The sequence below is a fragment of the Giraffa tippelskirchi genome, chromosome 11 (assembly GCF_054371585.1).
Source record: "Giraffa tippelskirchi isolate mGirTip1 chromosome 11, T2T-mGirTip1v1.2.pri, whole genome shotgun sequence".
Classification (NCBI taxonomy): domain Eukaryota; kingdom Metazoa; phylum Chordata; class Mammalia; order Artiodactyla; family Giraffidae; genus Giraffa; species Giraffa tippelskirchi.
The window spans coordinates 98,820,180-98,846,448 of record NC_137285.1 but is presented as its reverse complement, the minus strand read 5'-3'; the positions used below and the strand labels follow the sequence as shown (position 1 = coordinate 98,846,448).

At 50.0% G+C, this 26,269-nt stretch overlaps 1 protein-coding gene across 10 annotated transcripts in view; it reads right to left on the bottom strand.

Annotated features, from left to right (window-relative positions):
* The window catches only part of NCAM1 (neural cell adhesion molecule 1), a 357,436-nt gene that overhangs the window by 4,503 nt on the left and 326,664 nt on the right, over positions 1-26,269 (bottom strand). For 4 of the 10 annotated variants that reach the window (XM_081544725.1, XM_081544727.1, XM_081544729.1 and 1 more), the window contains 4 exons: positions 18,408-18,532; positions 14,426-14,603; positions 3,935-4,142; positions 1,924-2,040 (listed from right to left, as the gene is read on the bottom strand). In XM_081544725.1, the coding sequence (XP_081400851.1) occupies positions 1,924-2,040; positions 3,935-4,142; positions 14,426-14,603; positions 18,408-18,532 (628 nt within the window). Of the gene's footprint in view, positions 1-139; positions 941-1,923; positions 2,041-3,934; positions 4,143-9,523; positions 11,841-14,425; positions 14,607-18,407; positions 18,533-26,269 lie in introns of those variants that run through there. The other 6 variants (XM_081544728.1, XM_081544726.1, XM_081544723.1 and 3 more) reach the window with 3 other exon arrangements.

Below are 26,269 nucleotides of genomic sequence, written 5' to 3'. Positions count from 1 at the left end.
CCCAGCCCCTGGCTGACAGTCGCCTCTGAGAAGCCCTGGATGAGGCCGCAGACACGTCTAACAGGGAGGACACAGCACAGCACAGACGCACACCACCACGGGACACCACCCGATGACAGCGGACAGAGAGAGGCCGTACTCGGTCTTGGCTGGTGCAGGCGGAAGAGAGCCGTCGGCCGTGGAAGGAGCAAGCTCAGAGGCTTGTCCACTGGCCCCAGCGGAGGGAGCAGGAGAGCCCAGGGCTGCAAAAACATCCTTGGCAAGGTCAATATCTGGGGTCTTGAAGTTCCCTTCGTCCATTTTAAAGTCCTCGCCCTGGGCAGGGTTTGTGGTGGTGACGGAGGCTGCCTCGCTCTTCGGGCTGGCGAGGGCCCTGGTGGCCTCGGGTGGGCTCTTCGAGGCACTGGGCTGGGTGGGCTCGGGGTCCGGACCTTTGGTGCCGGGAGCCTCCTGCTTGGCCTGGGGGGCTTCCGGGGCAGGGGCCGTCGGCGCTGCTGCCAGGGGACTGGCTGCCGACGGGGAGACGGCCTTGCTGGCTGGAGGGGCCTTGGGGGCCTCGCCCGTGCTGGCCGGGGCGCTGGGGCTGAGCACGGCCCCCTGGTTGGCCAGGACGCTAGAGGACAGGCTGTTGGCGGCCAGGGCCGAGGTCGGAGGGTCGCTCAGGTCAACGAGGGGGGCAACCTTGGGGGCTGGGGCTGGGGCCGGGGAGGCGGCAGTGACGCCGGACCCCTTGGACGGGGTGGCCTGGCCGGCGGGCACAGAGTTTGAATCAGGGGTGGCCGCGACCGGGGGAGCGATACTGGAGGTCAGGGTGGTGGTCTCACTGGTGGGGCTGTTCTGAGCAGTGGCAAAGGTTTCGGTGATAGTGTCAGAGTTAGCAGTGACGGTGGTGACAGAAGGCAGCATGTCCTCCACAGTGGCTGTGGTGTCAGCAGGCAGCCTGCGGGGAGGACAGGAAGTAGAAGAGATAGACGATGAAGCTGAGACAGACAGAGAAGCCAAGAGAGGGCGGAGGCCAAGGAGGGGGCCGAGGGCGGGCATGCGGGGACGCACAGGCAGGACACAGGCCCACAGAGAGAGGAGGACGCGGGAGGCAGCACACGCCCGGGCGGGCAGAGGAGGACACAGGAGACAACAGAGAACGTGGCGCCTGGCAGGGGCCTCTCGCCTGCCTCCCTGCCGACTGCCCTGCCGCCTGCCTGCAGCTCCCTTTCCCTAACATCTGCAGCAGGCCTTTCAGAGCCCTGTCTGCATCTAGACCTGGGGAGAGGCCAGCTGAGCTCAGCGTCCACCACCGCAGGACCACCATTCCCCGTCCCTGGGGAATTGGGTCCAGCTGCCCCACAGAGAGGGGCTCTGTGTGGCCCCTCAGGGCTGGTGGGGCAGTCCAGCCAGAGTCTGCGCTTCCATCAAACTCCATTCCCTTCAAACCCACAGTACCCACGACAGCCTGGCATTCATTACACCCAAAGCTGGATGTGCTTTCTGACTGAGGATCCTCAAGGCTTAAGAGACCAGGAGGGCCAGGCTTTACCCAGTCCCCAGCTCCCTCACCCTTTTAGGAAAAAATGCAGAAAACCGTAAAATTCTTGGAAATCCTAAATAGAATCTGCTAAGCTCTCTCAGTGACCTTTTGTCTCCTTGAGTCATTTCTGGGGTGTGGGAGTGTGTGTGTGTGTGTGTGTGTGACCTGGGCCCAGGGTCTAGGGATCCCACTGATGCACAGAGCTCTTTAAGGTCACCCACAGTCACCCAAATAGGACCACGAATGCCTCCTCTCCGCGGAGAGTGGGGTCAGGCATTCCCGGCCCGGGACTCCAGGGTTCCGGCCGGCGCCGAGCGGGGGGGAAGCGCGGAGCTGCGGGTGGGGCGCTGCGGTGGGCGTGGCTCTGCCAGGGAGGGCCCGGCCCCCCTGCCACGTACTCGGGCTCGGTCAGCGGCGTGGTCTCGTTGGGTTCCGTGTGTTTCCCTCCGTCGTGGTTTGGGGTCCGCTCCTCCTCCGTTCGCACCTCCACGATGGGCTCCTTGGACTCGTCTTTCCTGTGGAGAGAGCTCCACTGGTTCCATCCCGGGGAGCTGGGGGAGGAAGGGGGCTCCCAGGGAAGCCAGCCACACTCAGGTACCTCCGCCCAGCCCCAGGATGGCGAAGGCTGCTGCATCCAGAGCCAGAGCCCAGTGCTGTATTTCAGCCCCCGTTCCTGCCAGCTGGGTGACCCTGAGCACCTCACTTGCTCACCCATGCCTGTGTCCTCACCTGTAAAATGGGGCAAGTAACAGTCTCCACTTGCCTAAATGATATGGGCATTAACTGAGACAATGAATATAAAGTACTGAGGAAAGCACTTGGTACAGATTAGTGCTCAAGTCATTTATGTGTGTATACACGGTAAATACGTACATGCATACATATGTGTATATGCAAGAATGAACAAGTATATCATGTATGTACGTGTGTGTATATATAGGTATATACAAGTATATGATGTGTGTACGTGTGTGTATATATAGGTATATACAAGTATAACATGTGTGTACATGTGTGTATATATAGGTATATACAAGTATAACATGTATGTACATGTGTATGTAGTATATCATGTATGTACATGCATATGTATATATAAGTATATACAAGTATATGATGTATGTACACGAAAAAGCTGGAGAAGGAAAGGCTACTCACTCCAGTGTTCTGGCCTGGAGAATCCCATGGGCTGTATAGTCCATGGGGTCACAAAGGGTCGGACACAACTTTCAGTCAATCAGTCACATGTACAAGTATATATAAGTATGCACATATTTAAGCATATGTATATATGTATATTTAAGTACAAATGTACATGAACACCTAAGTATATACATGTATAAGTATATGCTATATATATTTAAGTATATGTATATGTAAGTTTGCACATGTTCCTATATATGTGTAAGTATGTGTAAACATGCACATATATGTATATGTAAGTGTGCACATGAATATGATGTGTGTATAAGAATATGCACATGTAAGTACAAACATGTATACACATGTGTGTCTACCTATATGGACTTCCCTGGTGGCACAATGGTAAAGAATCCCCCTGCCAATGCAAGAGACTCGGGTTCAATCCCTGGAGAAGCGAATGGCAACCCACTCCAGTGTTCTTGCCTGGAGAATCCCCCACAGAGGAGCCTGGTGGGCTACAGTCCACGGGGTTGCAAAATAGTTGGACATAACTCAACTTCCTAAGAGACTAAACAACAATGTATGCATATATGAGGTATGTACATCCATGTGCTGTATGTACACATATGTGATGTATGTGTGCGCAAGTATAAACACACATGTGTATGTGTAAGCATGTATATGATGTATGCAAAAGTGTATGTATATGTACACATATGTGTGTACACAGTGCCTGACATGGGGTGGTGCTAACAACCTATTTCCTTGCTCTGTCCCTTCTGGCCTTGCTCCGGCTCAGCCCCGCCTGCCGACAGTCTGTGAAGGTTCCTCTATTTGGCTCAAGATCTGTTTCTCCAGAGATGCTGGAGCACAGCTTCTGACTGGATCATCCTCCAGGAGGACAGGCATTTTCATCTGTTTTGCTCACTGCGTCCCCTAGCACTTGGCAGCGGTGCCATGCCCATAGCAGCTGCTGCTCCATGAATATCTGGTGAGTGACAGAGGCATGGATGGTGGCAAGGCAAGTGGGTCTCTCCGTGGCAGCTCCCCTCGAGGCTAGGCTCTGACCACACCTCTCATTTTGATCTACGTAGGGATTTTCTCATTTCCATGAGATTCTAGATGTGGGGTTGGGTTCAGGTGTCGGCTTTTAACATTTCTCTAATGCCTCGCTTCCCTTGGGGTTTGCAATGGAAAGGCTGAGGTGGCTCCCTGCTTGGGGCCAGGGCCTGGGTGCTTAGCAGTGGGGGGCGGGTCTGCACTCACGAGAAGGCGGCTTTGCCCTCTTCCATGTCCTTGCCCTTGGCTCCAGGCCCAGCTTTGCCACACAGGTTGACGGCGATGCACATGAGCAGGCCACACTTGTTCAGGAAGTAGCAGGTGACGTCCACGGCCACCAGGAGCAGGACGAAGGTTACGACGAGGATGCCCACGATGGCACCGGTGCTCAGGCCCGAGGTGGGGCTGCCGTTGGCTTGGGTGGGAGGGAGAGAGGGATGGGGGTGGTTAGTAGCTGCAGATGCAAACCCGGACCTGCCAAGCAACAGCCCTGGGGGTGGGGTAGAGCCCGCTGGATGGCCGTGGCATTTGTGTCCAGAGTGCCACCGTCCCTGGGCCTTTCTCCCCCCCGGGGGTGAGACAACAGGGTCTCTTCCTATCTTCAAGACAGAGGGATGGCAGCCTGCTCTCACAGACCAGAACATGGGGCACAAGGCAGCCAGCAGTCAGGACAGGAGCCCAGACTGGCGCCATGTCTCCACCTCTGCTCTCAGCCCACACTCGGCTGGCCTCCCCAGGAGCCCTGGGAGCTGCCAGGGGCAGGGTCCCAGATAAGGGCAGAGGGTCTCAGATGGGGGAGCAGAGGGTCCCCAGGGCTCCCTTGGGGCTTGTGGGGACATCGGGGACAAGATGCCCCGTGCCTTCCCGCTCTTTAGGAATTGCTCCAGAGGATCTCGACTTTGGACCACACCTTCCTTCACTGCACCAGGAAGGTGAATGAAGCCCACCTATTCTGGAAACATGGGGATCTCCCCAGGCCCACTGGGCAAGGTAGAAGGTCTGGGAATACTCACCATCTGGGAGCCAGGCCCGCTTGGATTAGACTTCTGGAAACCCAGCAGACTCACCCAGAGATACACTCCCGCAACGGCAGGCTCACTCACACGGGACACATGCCCGCCACAAGACAAACACACCCTCTCACATTCGAGCAACACCCAGCATCCGCACTCGAATGACCACCTCTGTGTCTTCCTCCCTAGGGTCCCCCTAGAATTCTCCAGGGCCCTGGGCTACTTGTGGTATCACGGAAGGACCCCAGGCTCAGCTCCGGAGCACCTCCTCGTGGTTTGGGCTAGGTGCCTGCGGTGAACCCCGGATTGCCTGGTGGTTCCCAGCAGCTTTGGAAAGGCAGAGGCTGTGCTGGGGGAAAGCAAGGATCCATGTGGAGCTCTGTGGAAGCCAGTGTGGAACCATGACCTCAGACTGAGAAGTCTGTTTCATTTTCCTCTTCTGGGAGGACAGGGTTCCAGAAGGACAGCAGCGTCATCCCACCACCAGACCTTGTCTGAAGCTTCCTGTGTCCTCCAGACCCACTGGAATGACCCGTCTGCGGACCGGAGGCGGGAACTGTGGCCAACACAACCTGAGTCTCCTTGAGCCTTTACCTGGGGGGCTGCCAGCCACATCACATGCCAGCTCATGGAGGGAACAGGTAACCCAGGGTGATGGAGATGGAAGGCATCCTCTTTCTGCATGTGGTCTGTGTTCCTGTGCCCCAGAGCCCTGCTTAGGCACAGTGGGGCTCCTTCAACAGCTGTCCCATTCTGATGGTCCGTATTTCTAACTTCAATTCAGGGTCTGGGCCACTGGCCAGCATGTAAGAGACGACCACTCACAACCTAATTTCTGCACCAGAGGAGCCTCCTAGGATCTTGAATATTTTGGCCTCCTTTGCTTCTTAGCCCCTCGCCAGGCTCTCCCACTGGCCCCTTTCAACCCTGCACTGAGACATGGCCTGTTTCTCAGGAAGACCCGAGACTGGCGACCAGCTCCACGCTCAGGGGACATGGCTCTGGTCACTCTGTGTCTAGGCTTCGGCAGCAGGAAATCAACCACGGGTCCCTACGGTCAGCTAGAGCTGATCTCGCCAGCACCACACCATCCACTCTACCTTTCCAAGGTGCTCACACATCTACACACAAAAGAAAAGAAACAGCGATGCAGGCCTTCCTGGTCTTCAGAATCCCAAAGCTGCTTCCCCGAAGAAGAAGAAGAAATACGGCCTTGGGTTTCCTCCCCATCCCGTGACTCAGGGCTGGAGGCCACTGTGGTCTCCTGACCTCCATACCCAATAGGTGTTAACTGTCTACTTCCTGCAGAAGGAGCCTAAGGTATTACTGTGGGGAAAGAATGTCTGTACTTTTGGACTCAAAGGCCCTAACACCATGTTCTGATGTTGATACATAAATATATTTTTAGGGGACTAGTCACGTCTCTAAAGAAGAAAACAAACCACTGCAAAGTGGTCTGCGTGGGAGAGGCAGCCATTATCCACCCATGCCCTGGGCTCAGCAGACCCACTGGAGGGGTGCATTGCTTGGAAGGCCAAGGCCGACAAGACCAGATGTTTGGGGAAGGGCCAGGAGGGAGATAAGACTGATATAAAACAGAAGGCAAGGCAAGAGGTCTTCCCTCTCATTTGACATAAGATTCAAATTGCTTTCCCTGGTCTAAAAGGTCCCACACGTGCGGTGGACTCTCCCACATCTCTGACCGTCATAAATCAGGGCACTCTCTACCCATATCTACCACATTACTCTGTTTTATTCCCTTCTTGACTTTCCGGGTGACTTAGTGGTAAGGAATCTGCCTGCACTTCAGGAGATGTGGGTTCAATCCCTGGGTTGGGAAGATTCCCCTGGAGAATTAATGGCAACCTACTCCAGTATTCTTGCCTGGAAAATCCCATGAACAGAGGAGTCTGGTGGGCTACAGTCCATGGGGTCACAAAAAGTTTCAGACACAGCGACTAAACAACAATTTTGTGACTAAACAACAATTCCCTTCTTACTACCATTTCCATCTGCCATTTTCTGTTCATTGACATGAACAGATTTTTCTTTTTTCCACACCATGCAGCATGCAGAATCCTGGTTCCTTGACCAAGGATTGAACCCACACCCCCTGCAGTGGAAGTGCTGAGTCTTAACCACTGGACCACCAGGGAAATCCCCATTGATGTGCTTTTTATTTGGCTACCCCACCCTCTAGAATATCCTAGCAGGCATATTTGTCTCTGTCTACCTCTTGTCTCCCCGGCAAGTAACACAACTCAACTTACAAGAAATGTTTACAGAATATTTGTTGCACAAATGAGCACTGTTTAGCCTTGGAGATGAGAACTCTGCCTCCAAATACTTAAAGATATGTCACGAGAAGGAAGAGGCAGTCTCAACCAGAGTCCCCAGTGGATGGAAACTAAGGGGATGGCAGGCAAACTTCAGGTCATATGAGAAAGAACTAGCAAATAAGAGCTCTTCAGACATGGTGTGAGCTGCCTCGGAAGATGAGCTCCCCATTGCCAGAGGCATTAAGCAGAGGCTGGAAAATCCCTTGGTCAAGATGCTGTATTGCTCTGGCTGAGGTTCTCGCACTGGGCACGGCCTGGGATAGAAGATGTTTTCAAGCCCTCTTTAACTCTAAGAGCCTGTCATTGCATGTTAGACGTCCTACAGTCCCCAGCAAATGACGCTGCTCCTGCTAAGTCGCTTCAGTCGTGTCCGACTCTTTGGGACCCCATTGACTGTAGCCCATTAGGCTTCTCTGTCCATGGGGATTCTTCGGCAAGAATACTGGAGTGGGTTGCCATGCCCTTCTCCAGGGGATCTTCCCAACCCAGGGATTGAACCTGTGTCTCTTATGTTTCCTGCATTGGCAGGTGGGTTCTTTATCATTAGCGCCACCTGAAAAGCCCCCCAGCACAGGATACAGCTTCCCTAATGTCCATCTCCTCCACAGTGTGTACCAAAAAGTCACAGTGTGACTTTTTCCTGTAAGACCGAAACACTTAGTCAGTCCCATCTTTATTCACAGATTCTTGTGATTTTTATCTCTAGTTGAAAAATAAATACCGTTTAGCATAATGTTTCTCTACTTGCAGCAGAATTCCTGGGGTGCTTTGTGAAGAATTCAGATTCGGGGGTTCCCCCATTCTAGGAAATCAGAATCTCTGTGGTGAGGCTCAGGATCAGGATTTGATCAAGCATCCCAGTGATTCTTATGCAACTAAGAGTTTGAGGACCACTGTTTTCTAGGTTTTTCTCATCCTTGCATTACGATGAGTAACAGTTGTTCCCATGACTCACCACCCAAGGATGAGCTGTGTAATCTTACCTGGTAGTCTTGACATTACTGATGTATTTGAAGGATGGAGAGAGCAAAGACGTATCCCCAAGGGATCACTCACTTTACCACTAAGAGTCTAGACTTACAGAGGAAGTGAGGTGCCCCTCAAGCTGAAGAAAGGGTATGTGGTGCTTTTACAAAAAACCATAAATAAAGGACACTTTTTTGTTGTTTTAGTCACTAAGTTGTGTCCAACTCTTTTCAACCCCATGGACTACAGCCTGCCAGGCTGCTCTGTCCATGGGATTTCCCAGATGAGAATATTGGAGTGAGTTGCCTTGCCTTACTCCAGGGGATTTTCCCAACCCAGAGATAGAACCCGAGTCTCTTACATTCTCCTGCATTGGCAGGTGGAATATTTACTACTGTGCAACCTGGGAAGCAAATAAAAGACAAACTGGGATGGAAATGAAAGAGTATCCAAGTCAAGCCAACATTCATTACCTCTCAGTGGCCTTTACAGAATTCTTCAGTTCAGGAAACCAGAAGGACAAAGGTTATCTCCTACATATTGCTTAACATTTTACAAAAGGAAAAAGAAAACAACTTCTGAGGTCTTTACGTGACCTTCCCCTGACCTCTCTGCATACAAAGAGTGCCTCTTGGGAGCAATTTCTCCACAGCCTCTGGGTTCTGAGCTGCCCTGAACCTTGAGGCTATGATCTGGGGCTGCTCAGCATCTGTGGTTCCTGGCCTGGGGGGTGTCGGTACTGAACAGGGAACTGGCTTGCCCAAGATTGAGACATCCAAGTGCCTATGCTCTTAAATGCCGCAAAATGAGAAGGCAGTCTCAGCCCCGGCAGATGACCCCGAGGCCGCAGTCACTGCGCCCCAGGACGGCAGTGCAGAAAGACGTGCCCCTCTCCCTCTTCTGACTCTCGGACCATTAAGCTGAGGTTCCGGTTCACTCCTGAACCCCTTACTCATCTGCTTCTTCCTTCCCGGAGTCTGCTGAACAGATGGCTGGTCTCGGGGGCTTTCAGGAGGCGTCCAACTAAGTGTGATTATAAACAGAGTAGGGTTTGCAAATGAGAACCTTCTCTCTGATTCTCTCTGTCACCAGGTCACTCTGTGCAGCCTTTGAGATGAAGTTGTAAAGGGAGCCGTGAAATCGGGAGAACGTGCAACAGAGTCATGTATCTGGTGGCCCAGAGCGTGCCTCTGACCCCAAGGTGACCTTCTTGGCTCTGCAAGGACACTTTCCCCTCCCCCATCTCCTGAGGGAAAGTCCAAGGAGGCAGGACCAGCAGCAGCTCTGACTTAGGAGAGCTAAGAGAACTGAGCAGGGAAAAGTGGCTCCTGTGGCTAGACCTCCACTCAGCGGGCTGCAAGCCTGGGGTCCCATTTAAAGGGTTCTCTGGGGATCAAAGTAATCCGTGGGGCCCTGTGCGTGGAGGCGAAGGACTTTGGCAGGATACACCATTATCAAATAAAATCCAAACACGTTGGTGAGTTCACATGAACTGTTATTTCCTTTAATAATGCAAAGGTGTAAACTTCAAGGCCTTGCTGATTATCTGCACAACAATGTTAGCATTCTTATTAGTAGAAAAACGTGATCCAAACCTGCCGTATAAATACTCCAAAAATGAGCAGAGAAGCCCTGCGGCGTGTGGAGCGTGGGCAGCGCTGAGCCGGGGCAGGGGTGGCTGAGCGGGGTGGCGAGCGCGCCCTCCTGCGGAGGAAGCCGTCTCAGGGGCTGGGGGCTTCAGCCACCATGAGAGAACTCAGCATCTGGTGGGAGGGGGTGTGCCCAAATGCTGCCCCCCAAAGGGCATTCCTTACAAACCATGGGCCTGTCTGAATGGGCCGAATGCAAAGGCCCCAGAGTTGCTTCAGCTGGGTTCTGCCTGGCCCAGAATGAGCTGAGGGGACAGGTTCATGGACATCAGGCTTTCCCACACTTTGGGCCAGATCCCTGCAGTCCCTTCAGAAACACTGGCTCGGGCCCTCACCTATGGGATGGGTGGGCCCTCCTGGACGAATATGTGACTTCTGCCCAAGATGATATCGAGAGCGGGAGCCAGTGATAGGCCACTGTGTGAGGACCGCCTCGTCCTCCTTTGCCCTCCGGATGGTGCTGGGATGCTACGCTGGGCCCGGAGGCACACGTGCCTCTTCGCAATCCTCTCCTTGTGCTCAAGAGCCGTGTCTGCTCCTGCTGCCCTGGTGGGACTGGAGGTGGAGGACCCCGGGGGGAGAGGTTTGTGGCGGGGCTGCAGGCCTACGGGGCTGGGGCGAGAGGCACTGTCCGGCCTCGCTGATGGGCAGCGTGGGGGCTCCGGTGTCTGCACGTGACCCTCTAAACTGCCAGCGCCGAGGACACGGGCCTGTGCCCAGTGACTCGGGCAGCGTCGCCCCGAAGATCATAGGATCACAGTTGGATTCCCAAAGGGAAAGGCTAGTCTTCGAACGTTAAAAAACAACAACAGAACTAAAAAATAAAGGAACCAAACAGAACAAAAATCAAACTTCTGTGGAGATGCTCAGAGATGAGATACATGGAATGGTATGTGACTACAAGAAGGACCCCGTAGCACAGACACGGATGCTACTGCTGAACAGGAGTCGGTCTCCACGGGGACTGTAACGAACACACCCCACTTCCTCTCGTAGGCATGTGGGGGATGGGGTGTACCCCCAACAACAGAGGAGCAGCTGGCTTCCACTAAAATTTAAAACACGTCACTGAAGCCACTGCCTGATGGGGTGGTGGGGTGGGGTTAGGGACACTCTGGGAATGGGACAGGCTGGCTGAGTTCTGATTCACTGACACTCAGGGCTGGCCCCGCCTTCGGCTCCACTGAGCATGTGTGGGGAGGGGGTGCAACTCAGGCCAGGCTCACAGCGGATGCTTCTGACCTGGGGGACTGACGCTTAGGCAATAGGGTGGGTCACGGTTGGACCACACCCGCCTAGACACGAGGTCTGTGGCTGATCTTTAGCTGGGCAGCAGGAGTCACCTTGAATGGAGACACGACCTTCCAGAGCCCACGGGTGTTGGGCACGTCCTAAACAGTGTCGGGTGCTGGTTATATTACCAGGACCAAGTGCCTCCCAGAACGTTGGATCAACCCCAGAAAATACCTGATTAAATCAGAGTTTTTCTGCTGTCTGGGCAACACGGCGACTTAACTGTGCCCATCTGGCCAGCAAAATGCTCCGGTGGATTGCAGTGGACTCACCATGGGCACCGAATGCAAGCAAAGCCAACTACTTACTTGGGCAGAGGAGGCGCATGGGGTTAGAGTGGGGACTTGGGGTGGTTTTAACTATCTGACACAAGCTTTAGAGGGTACCTAGAAACCTTCCTCTGCTACATCATCTTCAGGTAAGAACCAAAAATGCAACCAGTAGCAGACGTGTAAAGACTTGTCTGTGAATTTTTACAGACAAGGTTTTTATATATACAGCGTCTAAAGAAAAGAGCTCCCAACATTTTTATACTCTACAAAAAAATGGGGCAAACTCTGTATGAAGTGCCGCAAACGTATCTGTGGGTGGGAATAATATGTTGAGGTCCAGCTTGTTTCCAACTGCCAAACCTTCCTCTTCCACAGAGAGCCTGTTGGCGTGGCCGTGGCAGTCCTGACAGATTCTTCCAAAGGAGGGGGTGGGCACTGATCATTCTCATAGGAACTGGGCTTTTTAAGCAAATTTAAATTTTTGTATGTGTGTTCAAGTTCCTAACAGAGCAAGAGAAGAGTCACTGCAGAGAAAAGCAATGAGACAAAGGTGTAGGATGCGGAGGAGCCTCCCAAGGTCGCTGCAGGTGCCAAGCAATGGGTCCCCAGAGAGAGTGTGGTTGTTTAAAAACAAATGTGGCAGTGGGGATGTCCCAGTGACGTCCAAGGTGGTATGTGCGACGACAGACACAGGAAGGGGAGGGAGGAGGAGGAAAGAGGAGGAAGAGACAGAAACAGAGAAAAAAAAAATAGATAAAAAGAAAAAAAAAATTAGGTCAAATACAGAGAACGCAAGAATCCAAGGTTAATTCAACTTTGTAAATTAAGCTGACAAAGGTTAGAGAACTGAGTTCAGTGCGGTATTATCACCATAAGGCCAGTTCCGCAGCTCAGCAAGGCCACAAGCAGCACAGCAGGGTGAATTCGAGGGTTAGGGGTCAGCGAGCAAATGAAATTCAAGTGAGAGAACAGAAGCCTCCACAGTCAAGTACAGGAGTCTGATTAGGAAAGTGTCACCTTTGATAAGGGAGGTCTCTAAGGTACAGTCAGGAGCCTTCAGGTCTACAGCTTTTGACACGTGTGGACAGAGGTGTATCTGATCACTGCACTATGTGCAACAAACTGAGCACAGGGACGGGGCCAACTTCTCAGCAAGACATGGGCCTCTTCTTCCTGCAGCACAAGCCCACCCCATGCCTGGCAGTCTTAAAGGGGATCTTGTTCTGCGCCTCTCACCTCCAGCGCCCGCTGACCACAGAATCCCACCATCAATGTATGTCTCGTAATTCAGAGGCTTTATCCGCAGGTCCCAGAGAAGTCTTAACTGGGCAAGCTCTAGCTAAGACCTGTGCAGTAGAGCCTGGAGCCCTGGTGGGCGAGGTGAGCAGTCCCTCTTTCCTGTTAACTGGGCACCTGAGAGATTAGCCAGAAGGGCTCTGACCACTCCACGGGCAGGACTTGGGGGGAACTGGTCTCCCCAGAATTTCTGTATCTGAAACGCAGTGGCCCCAACTTCTCCAACCCCAGGAGCTGATGCCACGGGCAGTACCCCATCTGGGACCCAGCGTGTTGAAATCACCGCCTACGGAGTCTTACCCGAGGAAATAGATGCCAGCAGGACTCTGTTTCACTGCAAAGGAATCACTCGGGCTTCTCACTCCCCCAGCTCCTAAGTGCCCCGTAAGAGCCGAGCGGATCTGGACACGCCCACCAGACTGTCGATATCAGGGAAAAACTGACCCAAGAATGAAGAGACAGAAAGGGCAGAGGACAGACAGGGCACCTCCGTTCAGACAGCCTGCGAAGCAGTGAGGAGACCATCGCTTGCAGTTGCACCCAGATGCTGTGGCATCATCACTGACCACGTGACCAGTGCCTGCAGAGACACGCCCGCCTTAGCCTGCGCTGAGGGGTCTCCCTGCCAATGGAGGGGAGGACCATGGACGCTTCTCATCTATGCCCACCAGCTCCCTGGGGGCCTGCACACGTCTCTCAGACACACACACACACACACATGCACAACCAACCATCGGGGAATCGCACACTGATCTCATTTTGTGGCTGCTTGACTAACCCACTGCCACACACACAGCCCTGTGTCACAATTGTGACATGTCCCTTCTGGCCTCTCTCCCGCTGGGATAAGCGATCATGACCACTGAGCTGAGAGCTAGGGGGCAAGTACTCTGGACAGGACAGACATGATGGTGGCCAAATGAAGGCCACCAGGAGGTTAGGGCATCTTCCTACCAAACTTGGATGCTGCAGAGAGTTTTGGGGGCTCCCTCTACTAAGCTGCAGCTGTATGTTCTATGCCCACCTCTCCTGCCTGTGATCAGTATGTGGCTGGTCAGGAAAGCAGAGAGGGACGATGAAGATCTCTTTCTGCTCCGTGGGATTTGCTCAATGAGGAGTCTGGCCACCAGCAGCAAGGTAGCTGGGCCAGGAAGCAGAACTCTCACTTTATTCCCACATTTGAGTTGGTCCCAGATCCCTAGAGATGGATCTGCATCTCCTGGGATAGATGCATCTCCCATCCTGGTTTCTAGCAGACTGAACTGCCTTTCACAGATGGGGGTTTCCGGCATCTATGTTCTCCACTTGATCTGTTTCAAGTGGCTCAATTTAATCTTTGTTTCAATTGTGAGGCCCTTGGCAGAGAGGATTTTTAACTAACTGGGCACCATCTGTTCCTTCTCTTGGGCTCCCCACAGAGAAGAGAATCTGGACCATGGTGGTGCAGGTATAAGCAAGCATCAGACAGAAAGCGCTTAAAAACAGGTACGTGGTCCTTGTATGAAATGGTAGATAGCAGATAAGGTCTCAGAAAAGGATCCTTCCTCAATCAGCATCCAAAGCTTGGCTGGAGCTGGGGCCTTTCCCACCTGAGGGGTTCCCACGGACTGGCTTACCATCAGTCCTCCAAGGCTGATGGCGGACACAGGACCTTCGCCCAGGATGCTTGCCAAAGCCTTCCTGGGGGTCCAGTACAGCTCAACCGACTGCACAGCTCGGTACAAAGCAAAACTAAGCTCTGCATGGGCAACCAATCATGAGGATGGCTGTAAGCAAGCGAGTTGTCAGGGGCTATTCAGGCACATTAGGAGGTGCGGTGCTTGTGCATTAATTCGAAGCAGGAAACTCACAGAAAGCAGAGGTGTCATACCTGGGATGGCTGTGGGCTGGGCCGAGGTCCTGAACACAAAGTGCGCTGCCTTGGACTTGCCCTGCTGGTTCTCGGCCACCACATAGACCTCGTACTCGGCATTCCAGTCCAGGGACTTGAGCATGACGTGGTCACTGCCAGATGGGAGCCTGATCTCTGGTTTCCACTCGGAGGAGAGCTTCTGGGAGAAACCGGCAAGAAAGATAGAAGACACCAGAAAGCTTTAGGTGAAACAGCTGGTAAGACCAGCCAACAGGAGGAATGTAAGGGAGTCACTAAATATTGGGGCAAAACGAAAATAAAAACCAGTGATATGGCATAGTTTTTATTCTTTACCAGCTTGAAAAACCTGAAAGTAAATGATCCTGCAGGTCAGAAGGTCAACCTTGGGGGCTTGCAAATAAAAACAGTGGCAGATTGCCAGTGTGGCATGGGGCCAACCTTTCAATGCCCTGTCCATTACCTTGAGGGTGTGCAGGGACCCAGGCTACACTCTGGAATGCTGGGCACCTATCCTAAGGATGCACGTGTGCTCAGTCCCTCAGGCATGTCTGACTCTGCGACCCTATGGACTGGAGCCTCCCAGGCTCCTCTGTCCATGGGATTCTCCAGGCAAGAAAACTGGAGTGGGTTGCCATGCCCTCCTCCAGGGGATCTTCCTGACCCAGGGATCGAACCCGAGGCTCTTAGGCCTCCTCCACTGGCAAGTGGGAAGCCCCATCCTAAGGGTGACCTAGAGGATAATCCGGCAACTGTGATTCTTGTCCTATTTTAGAAGGTGGGTCACACTCAGGTGTGTGCTCACCTCCCTGATGTGGGCACACGGCACAGATTCTGCTTTTATTAAAAGCATTAAAAACTATCAGTCATGGAGCACCTGCTGCATGCCAGGGCCTGGACTGAAGGCTTTCTGCACATTTTCTCACTGCATCCCTACAACAAACCTGCCAGGGCTTTGGCCAGGTCCTTACTGAAGCTGACAATGGGGAAGGGGGAGAGAGAACAGGTAACTTCCCAAAGCCACAGAGGCAATCGAGCTGCGGGCAAGTGCCTCTGGGTCCAAGTGGGGATCTATCCTCTCACAAGAGGGAGCGCAAAACACACATGCTGCAGGAACAGGGTTTCTCTATTCCATGCAGTGTGACTTGGTCTCTGAGACTAGAGCTGGAGGTGTTGCAGGTGTTGCTGGAGGTGCTGCTGTCAGGTCCAAGGCAGGGCCTGCAGTGGTCAACAGAGCATTCCCAGGACATAATTTCAGGCATAAAGCTGGAGTTAGAGGGCCCCCCCCCTTTTCTTGAACGTTCTTTCTAGTCTTATCCTACACATCTGCCGGTGAATTTGTTCTGGGTGGGAGGGCTTGACACATGTCTACTGGATGATGGGCTGCTCCTGAGAAGAGCAGAACATGCTAGCAGTGTCCTCTGGAAGGTGAGCTAGCCTATGGCTGAGGCTCAAGGAAGTTACATCACAGGAAAGCCAGCCATCTTCCAGGCAAATGCTTTGTACCAGCCACAGAGATGCCTTTAGGGTCATGTTAGCACACGTGTCGTGGCCATGATAGTGTGGGGAAATGCTGGAAGAGGAGCTCACAACCTCAAAGTCTAACAGAAAGCCAGGCTACCTACACAGGGCTCTAAGTTAGTTCCTTCGAGAGTGAGCATGTGTCCCATTTTAATGTAAAACAAAGAAATTCAGCTGTTTGTCTTTTGTCTTATTTCTCTGAAAGGCTTCTTTCCTTGGCAAACATCATGGCAAAAGAGACAGCCAGAATATAAAGCAAATATTATGTTACATAATAAATATTAATAATGCATAATAATTGAAATATTTAGCAACAATTGGGATTTTGAGGTGAAAGAGAGAGGATGGTTAAGGTTGTCAAAGCCTAATATATCCCAGTGTTTTGCCCCGGCTGTCTTTTTAAAGCAGACCTGCCTGGCACTGCCAGAATGACCCTTCTGGAACACTGACATCTGATGGGGCCTTGTACGGAGGTATTTCTTGACCCAGCCTGCATCACAGCAGTGGTTATTACAGTTACCAAGTACAGAGTTTTCCCAGTGTCAGGCACGTCTCAGGTTCTTTGCTTGTACTCTAACCAAGCTTTACAACAACTCGATAAGCTATCCCCATTTTACCAATGGAGAAATGGAGGTGATGGACCACTAGGTGACCTACTTGGGGCACAGGCTACTAAGTGGTAAGGTTGGAATTGGACTCCATGTCTGTCTGGGTCACATCAGCCCAACAAATGCCAGAGGCATCCCCCCACCACACTGTCTACTTCCAGTGGTTTCCATGGGGCCACCTGCTTGGTCCTTGTATCCTATTCCACATCGAGGAAGTCACAGGGACCTCTCAGCCAGTGGCACCTCTGGGCCGGGCCTTACAGAAGTCAGCTGAGGCTCCTCCCCCGATGTGAGGCTCCAACCTGGCTTCACAATGAAGTAGGAGGGGGCTGAGTGACTGACAGGTGACCCAGCAGCTGGGACGTGTTCCCAGGGTGGGGTGGGGGGCTCTGGGCTGTACTGACTCTCTGCAAACCTAACCAGGTTAGGGCTCCCATGGTGCTTCCGTAGGGGCTGATCAAAAGGCAGAGAGGGAGTTAAGTCAAACTTCTGGGAAAAAAACCTTTCTTGGGTGCTATTTGAAGAAAGAAAAACTCCGCTCAGGTTATTTTCTACTGTTAAGAAATCCTAGCAACAGGCTATTTGCAATGCTCAGACACTGTCTCTAAATCTCCCAGCAATCAGTTGTGGTTGGCGATGGCCAAGTCTCATTCTGAGACCAAAATAAAGAGGGGTTGATTTTCAGTTTGGGCATTGGGCATGAAAGGTGGAATGTCAGAAAGCTCTGATGGGCAGTGGGCAAACCAGGAAGAGAAAAGACTAGGGCCAAGCTCACGGGTAGTGGCACGACCACAGGTCGGGTGGGCCACACTAGCGTGGAGGGAAGGTGAGGGAAGGAGACGGTTTAGGAGCTGAGGCAGCCCAGGCCAGGGGGCTTAGACCCCCGTCTCTTCAGTCAGACAGACCTGGATTCAAACCCTGGCTGCCTGACTGTGTGAGTCACGCGGCCACTAATCGCGTAAACCTCACTCACTTCCTTTGAAAAGTGAGGCTAATTGTTGAGACCAACTTCATAGGATTCTTGGGGGGAGAAAATGCATGTGATCATGGGCCTGCATGCCTAGCCCATAACACACTTTATCCAAGTGTGATCCAAGGTATCAGTATGTTATTTGCAAAAAAGTACTGAATAATGGCAAAATAACTTTGTAGAAAAACCTAGGAAGCAGAAAAATCAGTCATGGGTGGGTTTGTCATTACCAAAATCATTGTAGAGGTTTTATAATGGCCTCAGTGCGTTTGTCCGTTCTATGTATAGCAGGTGTGTGCATGCATGCTCAGTCGTGTCCCACTCTTTGCGACCCCAACGATCTGTGGTCTGCCAGGCTCCTTTATCCGTGGAATTTTCCAGGCAAGAATACTGAAGCGGGTTGCCATTTCCTACTCCAGGAGATGTTCCCAACCCAAGGGTTGAGCCACCCTTATTTCTTGGGCATCTCCTGCATTGCAGGCTGATTGTTTACCACTGAGCCACCGGGGAAGCCTCATATATAGCACAGTGAACTATATTCAACACCATATGATCAACCATATGGAAAAGAATATTAAAAAGGAATGTATATATGTATAACTGAATCACTTTGCTGTACAGAGTAATTAAAACAACATTGTAAATCAACTATACATCATTTAAAAAAACACAGAGAACTGAAAAAAAAAATAAAATGGTTTCAGAGTGGATATGACCTAAAGGCTGTAAGTCAGTCTTGGAATTTAAAACCCTAACCTGGGCCCATGAGACACCTGCCAGGCACATGGGCTGCCCTGCCCCCTTGCTCTAAAGACATGGTTGGTCCAACAGGGCGGGTGTTAGGGTTGTGGGGTTGAAAGAAACCTGGAAGGAGGCTACTCACCGCTCGGTATTTGACCAGGTAGTGTCGGATGGGGGAGCCACCGTCGTCTTGTTTGATCAGCTTCACCTTAATAGAGTTTCCATCCTCTCCCATCTGCCCTTCGAGCTTAGGTGCGCTGGGTTCCCCTGAAACAGCCAGGGAATTCACATGACATTTTCATCCACAAAATGAAAATCCAATCCATCAAAATCAGATGCAGTGATGGAGTGGGGCTGGACTCTTGATTTCTCAGCAATTCAAATGGTTAAAAAGCAAAACATGTAAAACTTTGAATTCCAGTTAGATGCCTCAGTCTTAACCCAAACTGAGAACGCCTTTCGGAAATGTTCTGGGAAGCCACCCTCCCTCCTGGTATAGTCCTTTCACCATTTTAAAGAGAGGATTTTTTTGGGTCTGTCTCTCCCTGGTACTTGGATTTTCTGTTAGCTGCTCTTACAACTGCAGATTAAACTTTTATAAACCTGGTACATTTTGAGGAACAGCCTGAAATATGGAAAACATAGGCATTTAAGGAGAATACTGACACCCATAAAATAATTTTTCAAAGCAGCCTGTTTTTTTTCCCCTGGGATATAGGATCCATGCCAGGGGTCTAATTCCTAACAGGAGTGGAATGATGCTGCATTCTTGTGACTAGCTTTTGCATGAATTAAATTTTATGACTTAGATTCATTAAAAAAAAATAACAGGTTTCCAGTTGTGATTAAGTAAAGCATGATTTGCCATAGGCAAGTTTCCTGTAAGTACTCTGCATTTATGGCTCAACTGCCTTGGTGATAATCCTTGGTGCCTTGTATTAATGGAACAATCATTAAAGTCTTTTTGTGAGAAGAGAGAGGGGAAAAAAATGTCTTCAGCATTTCTCAACAGAAAAAAGTCGATGTTTCTTTATTTTTTGCAGTAACACTGTGAATCCAAGGTTGAGAAGAAAGATGAGCTTGTATGTGACCAATTCTGAGGGCTAGGATGGTTCTCCTGTAAGATGCCAATTTATTTTAAGAGAAACTATTTTGTTAGTATATGTTGAAAGCCATAAGATGACAGAACATCTGTTATAAAAAGTTAAAATAAAGATTTCAAACACTTGGGACCCTGGCACTTCTGGTGGAAACCATCTCTTGTATCTATTTCATAGCCTCAGACAGAAGATTTGCAGAGCCTATAAAACAGTTACCTTCTGGGTGGGTGGTCCTGACTTGTTCTCTGGAAGGTAGAATCTCAGACATGGGACAGAAGAGCTGGGGGAGGCTCATCACTAGGCTTTGGACCTCATCACCCACAAGTGTGCTGCTTGGTAAGGCCGGCCCAACCACCCAACGCACTCAGTCACACTGGGAACCTCATGATGGCCGAGGGTGCTGCTTTTCCCTTTGAGACCAGGAGGAATCAGAGACAAAACTGATGAGAGCCCTGCTACTCCGTCTGGGCGGGCACCTGGCACACCTCCTGGAAGCGCAATTAACAGGATTGCAAGGTGCACATGTACTGGCCACGGGGCTACAAAAAGCGACCACAGGGAGGCTGTCTAATCTTAATGTCTGTGGGATAAAGTATTTACGAAAAGTTGTGCTTATGATTTGTTTCCTTTAATCAGTGACTAAGGAAAAACAAAAACATAAATGGGCTTCAGATAGACTTGTCCTGTTTTTAAACCTCTATCTAGCCCCAATCATTCAGTGGAAAATACTTAGAAATTCTGTTTAGATAATGTCAAGGTGAGTATGCTTTTCAAATTCTTTTGGACCATTATAAATCTTAGATAATAATTAATTATGCCTTATGCCCCATCAGACATATCCAGTGCTAAAAAGAAACTCCAAGTTAAATATATTTTAGAGTAGGGAAAGAAGTCTGTGTAGATTCACCAATGCTGAACAATGAAGTAGGAGATGCGGAAGAACATTACAAATTCTACTCTCTCACTGAATTGGGGTGACCACCGCATCCTGGTTAGCCTGTGACTTTCCAGGTGCTAGCACTGCAAGTCCTTTACCCTGGACAAACCCTTAGTCCCAGGCGAAATGGGATGTTGGTGACCCTGGACTGGATAAGACTTAGATTAATCATAATAACTTTCTGGATTCAGAATTGCAACACTGACTCTGTGGTTAATGGTCTCTTTTCCTGAAGAAGGAGAGGAGGAGGTGGCATCAGTGGCCCTTCCAACACACCCACCAGGCAAGGACCTGTCCCTCCCCCGAGACCTCCCAGGAAGGGAAATAGAGATTATTTCATCGGGGCTGCGCTGATGCTGTGAAGATCCCTTTAGAACTGAATGCTACGGAGGCCACAGTAGAGCCCAGGGGGTTAAGTGCCTTGGCCAGGTCACCACCTCAGTCTCCAGATTTGCAAAACACCAGATGCTCCCGAGGGCTCCTTCTTATTCTGACATCACTGTGACAGTCACTGTGCTAGGATGAGCTCTCAAGAACACCCTGGCTGTGTTCATGATGCTGTAAAACATAAGACACCAAATCTAGGATGTACAGGCAATTTTAGGGAAATGTGCCCCAAGATAAACAATTCCATCTCTTTGGCAAAAATTGCCCATTTGTCTACATTTTTTAAGGAAGTCATTTCAAAAATTCCTGTCTTTGAAGAAACAGACCCTAAGAGTCGTCAAAGATATGTGAACAAAAATCTCACCAAGGAAAACTTGTGAAAACCAAAAGCCCTAAAGACCTGCTCCTATGTTTGGATTTGTTTCAGAAAAAAATATAGACGGAATCACAGAGAAATCACTCAAAACTATACCATGGAACACAATTCTAACATCTACAGAAGTTAGAACACTATAATTTGCCATCATTTTATTCAAGTGATTACCATGTAACTCCAATATGGATTGCTTTCTCATAGAATTCAGGGCATTTTATAGCATATCATATGTATTTATTTAATTTTTACTTTTTGGCTACACCACACGGCATGTGGGATCTCAGCTCCCTGACCAGGGATCTAATGTGGTTAGATCTAACCCTGCAGTGGAAGCACGGAGTCTTAACCACTGGACCAACAGGGACGTTCCTATATTATATCATTTAGAGTGCTTTAAAGATGATTTATTCATCAAATGCACATTCAGTACCTATTAGGTACCATGTAGTCCATTAGGCGTTTGAGTCTCAATGGTGATTAAAACAAGATTTTGTTTGCTAAATGAAAAAACTTACTAAATTCTTATTCAATTCTTTGAATGGTGGGGCCCTTGTACAGAAATCTAATTTTCCCTATGACAGTGTTTCTAAAGGAAGATCCTATTGAACTAATATCATAGAGATTATGACCAACTTTATGGCCATGCAACTTGCTATCAGTACACACAGATGTGGAAAGAGAGATATCTGTTTAATCAATTGCCTTATTCATCTTCAAATGTTCACTGGGAGCCAATTTTTTTAAAGATAGAAATGGGGTGAAAGAAATAACTTCCTAAGCTCTCTGCAAAGAGAATGTTCTAGCCCTGCCTGATGAGGGACGCCAAAGAAATGGGCCTGCATTCAGGAGGCTGGCTGCTTTATTGAGCACATTAAGAGAGGAAATTATTTAGAGGGTCCCAATATGCACTCTGTTCCGAGATGGCTGCTCTGATTGAAATCATTATGGGTAATTTCAGCAAAACCAATATTGTAATTATTTGTAAATGTTGGTTTGCAATTCAGCAGCAATCGGCAGGTGGCTCCGAGAAAACCCCTGGGGTTAATTATACCCTCTGAGTTTAGCTTTAACCATGAGTCAAATTTTTCCCCCCAAATATTTTATGTAAAGACTAAAACAGTGGTGTTCGTAAAAATAAACCCTGTTGATAACAAACATAAAATATCAGGCAGTTCTGGTATTTTCTAGAAGAATGCAAATCATGTATTCAAGGGGGGGGGGAATAAGAATGTACCAGAGAGACCACATACAGTCAAAAATATTACTGGCAGGTCCTATAAATTCCCCTCAGAAACCATAATTGAGATGTTTATTTCTAGCCATGCAGATTGTAGGTTCTTCTTTATAATTACGGTGCTACTGGGCCCTAAAATCAGAGTCAGTTTCATGTCTTTCCCCGAGTCAGCAGAAGCCCTGGGATCAGCAAACTACTGCTGGATATCTGAATCCCACAACAAAAATTCTAGCAAGCCCAGGGCCTCTGAACAGCAATTGTGAATTTTGGAAGGAAAACAATATTCTACTTCTCACTCAAAGAGCTCAAGAACCTAGAGTTGTACATTCTGAATGAAATGCTAATTGGCTGACAGGTCTCCCTGAGACAGGCTGAACCTGGGTCCTCTCTTCACCCCCTTTGCTTTCTCTCTTATCAGGACCCCCACAGGGGCTTCTGAGAAAACCCAATGATGGGTATAGAGCCTGCATTAGAATCTTTTACTATCAAATAAGATTGCCTGGCATTAAAAATACTGTTTGCTCTGTTTATCCTAATGCCTGTTCTCCCTTACTGATTATTTCTTATAAGCGATTTCAAACTGTTGGTTTTAAAAAGTCCAAAACGTATGATGCAGCTGATCTGATGTGACACCTATTTAATTTTTCCAACTCAGGAATATTCAAAATTACACCAAGAGGTCAGAAGTTTGAATAAGCCTTAGGGGGATCAGCAAATTACCAAAGGGAATCAGGATTAATTATTAGACCACTAATTCTCCTTCCTCAGACCAACCTCTTAGCCCTAATGTCAAACAGATCAATGTGATCTATGCCACACACACTCCTGGAGCCTCAAAATCTCCCTGATGGTGCTGTGGCAGCAGACCTGGCTATTCTATTCAGAGGTGGTTTTCTTATACCCAAAGAGCAGCCGGCAGTGCTTGGGCTGGCATCGATTTGTCTCAAGCACCGCTCCCCCAAATCAGGCCTTCGGAGGAAGACATTCTTTTCCTCCTGAACACTTCTCTCCTAATTGTCAAGGATTCGCTGCGCTACTGGGACCTGACCCTTTGCCATCCTCGTCCCTGGCTCTGAGGAGTGCTGGGGTACAGAATGAGTGGGCATGGATGTGGCCAGGTCCCTCGTTTCTACAGAGAAAAGATGCTTGACTCTCTGCGGTCATGCTCACGGAGGCACCCAGTCCACAAAGCTTTCCAGCCTTTGTTTTCTCGGGAATTGTGAATGAGTGCTGGGGGCAGGGTGGGGAGGCTTGGCAGTACCGAGGACAAATTAAACAGCAATAAATGAACTCTGACAGACCGAACCACAAAAATATCAAATCCCTTCTCGTGGGTGTCATGAAAACACCAACAGATTAATTGATCAATTATCTTTGTTTCATCATCCTAAAAAGAAAATATGACCACGAAGGTATGGCTTGTGGTTATGGGGCTGATCCAGGCTGAGGAAGTTAAAGACAGAAATAACTGCCATCACCACCAATTAACTCGGCTCCTGCCTCCAAGGCCACAAAGAGGGGCGGGGGTTGTGACCATCTCCAACAGTATTTCATGGACGTTAGGTGAGTTATGAAGAAGTATGAGGCTCCTGGGAGGTTTCAACCCTCCTCCTGGTAAACCCCAGGGAAATGGGCACTTTCCATGGCCCCCAGTCTCTGCCCATGGGATTCGGGTGGATATACGTCACTGACTTGGTCCCTTGACACTAGCTTTCTACCCTGGTAACCACCAGCACAGAGAATCCTTGGGAATAAAGGCAATTAGAACAGAACCCTTGGTGAAAAGTCTATGTCGACCTGCCAGAGACCGTGGCAATCCAGACACACAGCTGTAAAAAATAAAGGGGGGAGTGGAAGGGGTGGTTAGTGATGTTTTCAATCTAAGAAGGAAGAATGGGTGTTAAAAGAGTTTAGTTCATCAGAATCAGCATTTCCTAGTACGAGTCAGTGTCAGTAGCTAAAGAAAAAAAGATCATTATAAATGGGTGGGGAGGGATCCATGCTCAAACATGCTGCACGCGGACGGGGGTGGGGGGTGGGTGCAGGGGGTGTCTCATCACACGCATGCTGGTGGGGAGGAGAGTCCCATTTACACAGAGTCCTTGGTAGCTGATGGAGGCACCAGAGGAAGCAGGCCCCGCAGTTATGTGATGCTGTGATAGTAAACGTTGACATCAGGGGGCTCAAATTTTTGCTTCCAGCAAACCCCCCCTGTGCCCTTGGGCCGTGTGTCTGAGCTTCCCTGTCGTGGACCCCGCCTGCAGAGCCCTATGGGCTCAGGGTCCAAGTGGCCCAGGGCTGGTGCTCAATGCCTGTGTTCCTATCTCCTCTTCTGGACGGAAACTGAAGGTGCACACAACATCCATCATGCATTAAACACATCCTAGGCAATCAGGGGGGTGGTGGTGGAGGGTAGTGGACACTAAGTTTAATCATTTGTGGGTGTACAACCTACCCATTGCTCACTTAAACCATTTTCATTAGGCCTAACTCACCTGAAAGCCTTACTTAAGCCTAGAGGAACCATCCCTAACTAAGTTTTATTTCTCTCCCCTGTAAATTTTATTTGCTCCAGCCTCTCCATTCCCTTCCATTCTATTACTAAGGGCCATTTCCTGCTGTGTCTTGCTCATCTGAGTAACAGTCTTCCGCCTGCCCCCTTGCAAAAGGCAGAAGAGGGGTGATTTGATGAGGGGGTGATCACATTTTGGAATTCCACAATCTCCCAGTGTTTTAGTACTGGCCACATTTCCTACTGACAGCCAAGACCACAGCCAAGGTGTGTTTCTAGGGCAGCTGCGAGAAACACCTTCAAACATTTCTAGCCTCACTTAAAATGTGTGCAAGAGAGAGCTCCTCAGAGGTGTGAATTAGCTTCTATTGTGCACTTCATTCTGAATCACAGCATTGCACAGAAATGACTAAACTTGGGTTTAAAGAGGAAACTAAGGTTTCAATCCAGTTATCTGCTCATACTTCAGCTTCCAGGAGGAAGGTTCAGCATCTGAGCAGTCATCTCAAGTCTGAAAAGTGCCTGTCTCCCTTGAAACTACATTTTTGGAGTGGGACTTGGAGTTTAGACAACTGTAGGCTTCCAGTGTGTTTTCTTCTGCCCTAAGATTCACAGATCGAGGTAATTTTTTAAGCTGGGTCCAAGTTCTTAGCACAACAAAGGTTCCCTGACTTGGGGACCACACCTGGTACCATGCATGCGTGCTCAGTTGTACCTGACTTTTTGAGACCCTATGGAATGTAGACCGCCAGGCTCCTCTGTCCACGGGATTTCTCAGGCAAGAATACTGGAGTGCGTTGCCATTTCTTCCTCCAGGGGATCTTCCCAACCCAGGGATCAAACCGGCGCCTCCTGCACCGGCAGGCAGATTCTTTCCCAGACCCACCTGGGAAGCTTTGGGGACATCCCTCCTTTATTTCATATGATGTAAATGCTAAACATCCTCTTGTTTGGAAATGAGGACCCTCCCATCCAAGATCCTGTCCAGGAGTCTGGCTGTAAATGGGACTGACTTGGGGCTCTGTGGCCATGCCCAGAGAGCTGAAGTCCTCACAGGAGGTCAAAGTGGAGGGTGAGGGGTGCCACATACAGGGTTCACACATATGTGGGGCGCACAGGACACAGGGCAGACCAGGGACAGAGCACATGCGAGACGAGCGGCTGATGGTTTTGTTCATGTGGATGTCGCCCAATCAGCTCTCCGAGAAGCGAGGTCGCCGGGGACCCCTCGCATGCATGGGCACCCTGGGGGGTTACTGGTGTTAGTTTCGCTTTCATGATCATTGCAGCCTGTGTGTGTCTCAGGTTGTGATGTGAAGTACAAATTTCCAGTTAGGAGGGAATGGCACGCATGTGACTCCCAGGGCAGATTTGAATGGGTGTTTGATTTTACTCGGGAGGAGCAGTGAGCAGAGGCTTCATTTTCCCGTCAAGGTAAGCAAGAAATGCTTTCACAGG